General features: G+C 47.3%; 1 protein-coding gene across 1 annotated transcript; it reads left to right on the top strand.

Moving 5' to 3' along the window:
• The first annotated feature begins 720 nt into the window (after positions 1-720).
• ACTRT3 (actin related protein T3) lies at positions 721-3364 on the top strand. Its single transcript, XM_032173965.2, has 2 exons — positions 721-1025; positions 2245-3364. Exons 1-2 carry the CDS (start codon positions 826-828, stop codon positions 3161-3163), a joined length of 1119 nt encoding a protein of 372 aa, XP_032029856.1. The 5' UTR covers positions 721-825; the 3' UTR covers positions 3164-3364.
• Positions 3365-7845: the final 4481 nt, after the last annotated feature.

Genomic DNA, 7845 nt, shown 5'->3' with positions numbered 1-7845 from the left:
ATATATTTCAATTTATATCTTCGCTTAAATATTTATATTTATATATTTTATATATTTATATAAATATATGTATTTTATATTTTATAAATATAAAATATATATTTATATACATATATTTATATAAATTAATTTTATATATATATAAATATATATAAATTTATATATATATATTTAAGCGAGGAACTACTATTTTGTTTTAATTGCGTAGATTTTGCTTGGAAATCACAGGAAGAAACACAACAAAGTATTGCCCAAGGTACAGAAACAATAATAAACGTACTTAAAACTCATTTAAATTCCAGCATTTTTCTCCTTATTTTAGAAGTTTAACATTTCAGAAGCAGACACTGCCTCCCTTTCTGCAACAACTTTCTCCTCTTAAGTCTCATTTTTCCCCAGTTTCAAGGGCGAATTCTAGAACTCCCCGGAACCGCCACCAGTTAACCAGAATTCAGTGGCTTTGGAAAATAAAACTGCTTTTATAGCTCTTCTGGGTATTTTGAGAAATGCACTTGTGAAGGGTTACAGTTGAATCTTTTGATGGGAAAGTCGGGTTTTCCTGATACTGGGATTCCGGGATTCCAGGGGTTGGGGTGGCCCAGTTCCTGCGAGAAGCAATAGCTGGCGCTGACACGAGAAGCACGGTGCGTCCAGCGAGTCCTTCCGCCTGGGGCCCTCCCGACCCCCCGCCTGCGCCCCCAGGACTCTGGCCTCACCCGGCCGTGCCGGGGCCTCTGTGACGCGGCGTTCCAGGCACTCGGCCCCGGCCGAGCCCGTAGCTAGAGCGGCCCAGAGACAGGAGGCGGCGGCAGCAGCAGCGGCGGCATGAACCACTGCCAGCTACCGGTGGTGATCGACAACGGCTCGGGAGTGATCAAGGCGGGCGTAGCTGGGTGCCGGGAGCCCCAGTTTATCTACCCGAACATTATCGGCCGCGCCAAGGGCCAGGGCGGCGCGGCCCAGGGCAGGCTAGAACTCTGCGTGGGCGACCAAGCTCAGGACTGGAGGAGCTCGCTGTCCATCAGGTACCTCCTTCTCCCAGCAGGCTGGTGTGGGGCTGGGGAGGTTGGGGTGGGGTGGGGTGGGGCTGGGGAGGTTGGGGTGGGGTGGGGCTGGGGAGGTTGGCGGGGCGTGGGGCTGGGGAGGTTGGCGGGGCGTGGGGCTGGGGAGGTTGGCGAGGGGTGGGGCTGGGGAGGTTGGCGAGGGGTGGGGCTGGGGAGGTTGGCGAGGGGTGGGGGCCTGGGGTGGCTGGCGGCGGGGGGCTGGGGGTGTTGTGGGGGGGTGGGGCTGGGGAGGTTGGGAGTGGGGCTGGCGTGGCTTAGGGGGTGGGGCTGGGGAGGTTGGGGGGGTGAGGTTGGGTGGGTGGGGCTGGGGTGGCTGGGGGCAGGGGGACTGGGGGTGTTGTCGCGGGGCAGGGAAGGACCCCAAAGGAGGTGCGCAATGGGGACAGAAAGGATAAGAAAGCCGGGAGCTGGAAAGCCCCATCCAGCTAGAGTTACTACAAACGCGCGGGCCACAAATCTCCAAGGGTACCACACATCTAAAAACTGAACATTTTGCTGTCTGTGGCTATACAAATGTATTAAAACGTATAAAGTTATGGAACGAATTCATTTAAGAATATTAACTCATAGTTCTTTTTGTCACTTGGGTTATTCTCTTCAATTGACATTTAAAATATACTATAATGTGGACATTTCCCAATTTTTTAAAAGTCACAAACTTCCAAAGGACAGAGAAAATGGAAAGCAACAAAAATTGCAGAGGTAGGCTGGGCGCGGTGGCTCACGCCTGTAATCCTAGCACTTTGGGAGGCCGAGGCGGGCGGATCAGGAGGTCAGGAGTTCGAGACCATCCTGGCTAACACGGTGAAACCCCGTCTTTACTAAAAATACAAAAAAATTAGCCGGGCGTCGTGGCAGGCGCCTGTAGTCCCAGCTACTCAGGAGGCTGAGGCAGGAGAATGGCGTGAACCTGGGAGGCGGAGCTTGCAGTGAGCCGAGATCGCACCACTGCACTCCAGAATGGGTGACAGAGCGAGACTCCGTCTCAAAAAAAAAAAAAAAAAAAAAAAAATTACAAAGTAGCTGTGCTAATTTTGGCTGACACTTACCTTCTGTGAGAGGCTGTGGCAGTTATTGCCCATAAAGCGATATTGGTAACAAACGCGGGGAATTAACTGAGGGTCGAAGACAAAACTAGAAAAATAAAAAGCTGTCATTGATCTTATTGCTCTCCCTACAGTTACCCAGTGGAGCGTGGTCTCATTACTTCATGGAAGGACATGGAGATCATGTGGAAGCATATCTATGACTATAACCTAAAGCTGAAGCCGTGTGATGGCCCAGTCTTGATTACTGAGCCAGCGCTGAACCCACTGGCCAACCGGCAACAGATCACGGAAGTGTTTTTTGAGCATCTGGGTGTTCCTGCCTTCTATATGTCCATCCAGGCTGTGCTGGCTCTCTTTGCTGCTGGCTTCACTACTGGCCTTGTGCTGAATTCAGGTGCTGGGGTTACCCAGAGTGTACCCATCTTTGAGGGTTACTGTCTGCCTCATGGTGTGCAGCAACTGGATCTGGCAGGCCTTGACCTCACCAACTACCTCATGGTGCTAATGAAGAACCATGGTGTCATGTTGCTTAGTGCTTCAGACAGAAAGATTGTTGAAGATATCAAGGAGACCTTTTGTTATGTGGCAATGAACTACGAAGAGGAAATGGCCAAGAAACCTGATTGTCTAGAGAAAGTTTACCAACTACCTGATGGGAAGGTCATCCAGCTCCATGACCAGCTCTTTTCTTGTCCAGAGGCCCTCTTCTCTCCGTGTCATATGAACCTTGAGGCCCCTGGCATTGATAAGATATGCTTAAGCAGCATAATGAAATGTGATACAGGCCTGAGGAATTCCTTCTTTTCCAATATTATCCTTGCCGGGGGATCAACCTCCTTCCCTGGTTTAGACAAGCGGTTAGTTAAGGATATAGCAAAGGTGGCTCCTGCCAACACCGCTGTGCAAGTTATAGCTCCTCCAGAAAGGAAAATATCAGTGTGGATGGGAGGTTCTATTCTTGCATCCTTGTCTGCCTTCCAGGACATGTGGATCACTGCTGCAGAATTTAAAGAAGTTGGACCCAACATAGTACACCAAAGATGCTTCTGAAATACAGATAAAATGGTTAGAAGAAAATGTTTTGAGTATATGTGACAGAAAACTTTGGATATTATATGTTTCTGGGAGAAGAGAAAATACTTCAGCTTTTGGGATGCCAATATTTCTGTTGTATTTCTATAATGGGTTTGGGGGATAATAATGGTGAAGCTCAAGAACAGATGTCTATTGAGTAGAACCAAGTTAAAATAATGTTTCCCATAGTGTTTCTTCTATAACTTGACGTTGGTGAGCTTATATTTCCCTTGGAAGAGAGCATTTGTGGTACAATATGCTATGTGCCAAATGAGTGATAAGATTTAAGCTTACTGAAGTTTAGGGAAAGAAGGTTGCTGTGGTGAGGAAAGAGACTCCATAGCAGAGATATGCCATCATGGAAGGGGTGGCATTGGGATGAAGGGTAGATATCCAGGCAAGCATACTAAAATGAACAAGTTGCTAAAGATGAGAATGAAGAAAGCATATTCAGGGCATGTTTAATAGACTGATTTTGTTTGTTTTTAAAATTTTTGTTTATGTATGTATTTATTCATTTATTTAGTTTTAGAGGGAGAGTCTTGTCCTGTGTCCCAGGCTGGAGTGCAGTAGTGCAATCATAGCTCACTGCAGCCTCCAACTCCTGGGCTCTGCCCTCAGCCTCCCAAGTAACTGAATCCACAGGTGTGCACCACCACGCCTAGTTTAGACTGATTTTGTTCGAGTCAAGAGCTCATATAGAGCAGAACAAGCACTATGACTAGCAAGGTTAAGTGAAGGCCAGGGACTGAAAGGCTTAAAGTGCTAAATATCCAATATGCAAAGGAGAGAAATTAAAGATTTAAAAGCAGGAGCCATAAGGAAACTATGTTATGATGAATGTGGTGATACTTTGGAGAATAAATTGAACGAGGAAGGCCCTGGAGATTTGGTGATCAGTTAGAAAGTTACTAGTCCAGATATAAAGTGCCAAGTCTTGTACTCAAGATTATAAGCAATAGGAATTTAAAAAAAGAAATTACGAAAACTGACAAGATTTAGTGCCTAATTAGATATGAAGGGGAAAGAAGGGTTTGAGATAATGTGGGACGCTAAGAGAATGGTGGTAGTGTTAATATATAACTCAAAGCATTTAGCATCTACTCTATGTAAGGTACTGTGCTAAGTGCAATAGTGCTAAAAACAGGAGTCAGATTCTGTCCTTAAAAAACTTTACAACCTGGCAGATGCTATGAAAGAAAAAGGGGTTGGGAGAGAAAGAAGGAGGGAGAGAGATGGAGAGAGAGATATTTTACTTTTCTTTCAGATGGAGGACCGACAGCGACAACTAACCGAACACGAGTAAAACTTTTAAGATCATCCTGTCATTTATATGTAAAACTGCACTATACTGGCCATTATAAAAATTCGCGGCTGGGTGCGGTGGCTCACACCTGTAATCTCAGCAGTTTGGGAGGCCGAAGCGGGTGGATTGCTTGAGCCCTGGAGTTCGAGACCAGCCTGGGCAACATGGTGAAACCCCCGTCTCTACTAAAAACACAAAAACTAGCCGGGCGTGGTGGCGGGCGCCTGTAATCCCAGCTACTTAGGAGGCTGAGGCACGAGAATCCCTTGAACCCGGGAGGCAGAGGTTGCAGTGAGCCGAGATCACGTCACTGCATTCCATCCAGCCTGGGCGAAAGAGCAAGACTCTGTCTCAAAAAAAAAAAAAAATCGTTACAATTTATGGCGGATTACTCCCCTCTTTTTACCTCATCAAGACACAGCACTATTTTAAAGCAAAGTCAATGATTGAAACGCCTTTCTTTCCTAATAAAAGGGAGATTCAGTCCTTAAGATTAATAATGTAGTAGTTACACTTGATTAAAGCTATCCTCTGCTCAAGGAGAGGCTGGAGAAGGCATTCTAAGGAGAAGGGGGCAGGGTAGGAACTCGGACGCATCCCACTGAGCCGAGACAAGATTCTGCTTTAGTCAGTGCTGCCTGGGAATCTATTTTCACAAAGTTCTCCAAAAAATGTAACGATCAAAACTAGGAATTAGTGTTCTGTGTCTTAGGCCCTAAAATCTTCCTGTGAATTCCATTTTTAAGGTAGTCGAGGTGAACCGCGTCTGGTCTGCAGAGGATAGAAAAAAGGCCCGCTGATACCTCAAGTTAGTTTCACCTTTAAAGAAGGTCGGCAGTATAGACGCAAAGCCTTTCCCGGACGTGCGGAAGGGCAGGGTCCTTCCTCATGGCCGGAAATGGAACTTTAATTTCCCGTTCCCTGCCACCCGCCAGCCCGAGAGAGTGACTCTCACGAGAGCCGCGAGAGTCAGCTTGGCCAATCCGTGCGGTCGGCGGCCGCTCCCTTTATAAGCCGACTCGCCCGGCAGCGCACCGGGTTGCGGAGGGTGGGCCTGGGAGGGGTGGCGGCCATTTTTTGTCTAACCCTAACTGAGAAGGGCGTAGGCGCCGTGCTTTTGCTCCCCGCGCGCTGTTTTTCTCGCTGACTTTCAGCGGGCGGAAAAGCCTCGGCCTGCCGCCTTCCACCGTTCATTCTGGAGCAAACAAAAAATGTCAGCTGCTGGCCCGTTCGCCCCTCCCGGGGACCTGCGGCGGGTCGCCTGCCCAGCCCCCGAACCCCGCCTGGAGGCCGCGGTCGGCCCGGGGCTTCTCCGGAGGCGCCCACTGCCGCCGCGAAGAGTTGGGCTCTGTCAGCCGCGGGTCTCTCGGGGGTGAGGGCGAGGTTCAGGCCTTTCAGGCCGCAGGAAGAGGAACGGAGCGAGTCCCCGCGCGCGGCGCGCTTCCCTGAGCTGTGGGACGTGCACCCAGGACTCGGCTCACACATGCAGTTCGCTTTCCTGTTGGGGGGAACGCCGATCATGCGCATCCGTCCCCCCTCTCCGGCAATGGGGGCTTGTGAACCCCCAAACCTGACTGACTGGGCCAGTGTGCTGCAGATTGGCAGGGGACGTGAAGGCACCTCCAAAGTTGGCCAAAATGAATGGGCAGTGAGCCGGGGTTGCCTGGAGCCGTTCCTGCGTGGGTTCTCCCGTCTTCCTCTTTTTGTTGCCTTTTATGGTTGTATTACAACTTAGTTCCTGCTCTGCAGATTTTGTTGAGGTTTTTGCTTCTCCCAAAGTAGATCTCGACCAGTCCCCTCAATCGGGTGTGGGAGAGCAGTGATTTTTTTTTGAGAGATCATCTAACATTTAATGAATATTTAATTAGAAGATCTAAATGAACATTGAAAGTTGTGTTCCTTTAATGGTCATCGGTTTATGCCGGAGGTTACAAGTTTCTTTTTTGAAAAATTAGACCTTGGCGATGACCTTGAGCAGTAGGATATAACCCCCACAAGCTTAGCGTTCCAATAACGGAACACTAGGCATAATGAAAGACGGAAAAGAAATTTATTCCACACCGCCCCCCCAACCCTCTCAGCCGGCAGTCTCCCACAAGAATGGCTCTGATTTCCTTTAAGAAAATAAGCTGATGGCCCAGTAGGTTGAAAGAAACAAACAGGCTGTTCTACCCACTTACCACGACAAGGTAATTCCGTCCCAAATCCATACCTGTAATTCCTTAGGACCTTCTTCTGGGGGTAGTTGTCAAGAGAGCACCAGGGGTGTGTATATAAAGGCCCACCTTTAGGGTGATAGCCTGAATCCTGATGATTGAGTCAGTAGGCAAGACCATGTCAGTAAATTTATGAACGTGTATATTTGTAGCTTTTTAACCTATTAACTAAAGTAGGTCCCCTAGAATTGTCTAGCAGATACATTTCTTAGCACTATTAGAATTAAGAAATGTAAAAAAACCTCTAGAGTCCACTGTTGCTGGTAATGTTCTCTAAGGAAAAATACTTTTCCTATCAGCATGGTTTTGTGGAAAAGTAAGGAATGATTTTGCCAAGAACTTGTTTAGAGTCTTGAGGAAGTAGCTCAGCTTCAGTAAGCCTCACTTTACTCAAGGTGATCTAAGATCGCTTTTTCTTCTCTTTCTTTTGAGACGGAGTCCCACTCTGTCACCCAGAGCTGGAGTGCAGTGTCCCCATCTTGGCTCACTGCAACCTCCGCCTCCCGGGTTTCTAGGGATTTTCTCTCAGCCTCCCGAGTAGCTGGGTTTACAGGCACACACCACCATACCCGGCTAATTTTTTTGTACTTTTGGTAATGTTGGGCAGGCTGGTCTCGAACTCCTGACCTCAGGTGATCCGCCTGCTTCTGCCTCCCAAAGTGCTGAGATTACAGGCGTGAGCCACCGTGCGAGGACTAAGATCCCTTTTTCAAGGGCGGGGATTCCTTGAACTACAGAGAAATGCATGTCTTTTGTTCTTACTCCATCTAGTGGTACTTTTGCTTCTCCACATTTACAACATTTGTGGTGGTGCAGGGCCGTGAAGCAAGAATGGCCACAGACCGGGAATGTTTTTCTTTCATTTTTAAAAAGAAAATAGTGATTTAATACATTCAATTTAAAAATAAGTCCATAGTTGTTTTCTAGCTCATATTTGAAGTCCTCCCTCTGACGTGTCTATTACTAACAGTCCAAAGGACAATTCTTAGTATTATAAACATTCAATATATTGTTTGTTTTTGGTAAAATGATTAAGTTATATAATTCTGGAGTAAAGACAGCCAGTCATCCTGGATGACCATACAGGTCATCCAGTGAGATAATTTATGTGAAAACTTTCTGTATATAATAATTAT

This window comes from Hylobates moloch, unplaced genomic scaffold (assembly GCF_009828535.3).
Source record: "Hylobates moloch isolate HMO894 unplaced genomic scaffold, HMol_V3 SCAFFOLD_13, whole genome shotgun sequence".
Taxonomy (NCBI): domain Eukaryota; kingdom Metazoa; phylum Chordata; class Mammalia; order Primates; family Hylobatidae; genus Hylobates; species Hylobates moloch.
The sequence above is the reverse complement of the archived record's forward strand: the minus strand, read 5'-3'. Positions and strand labels throughout refer to the sequence as shown.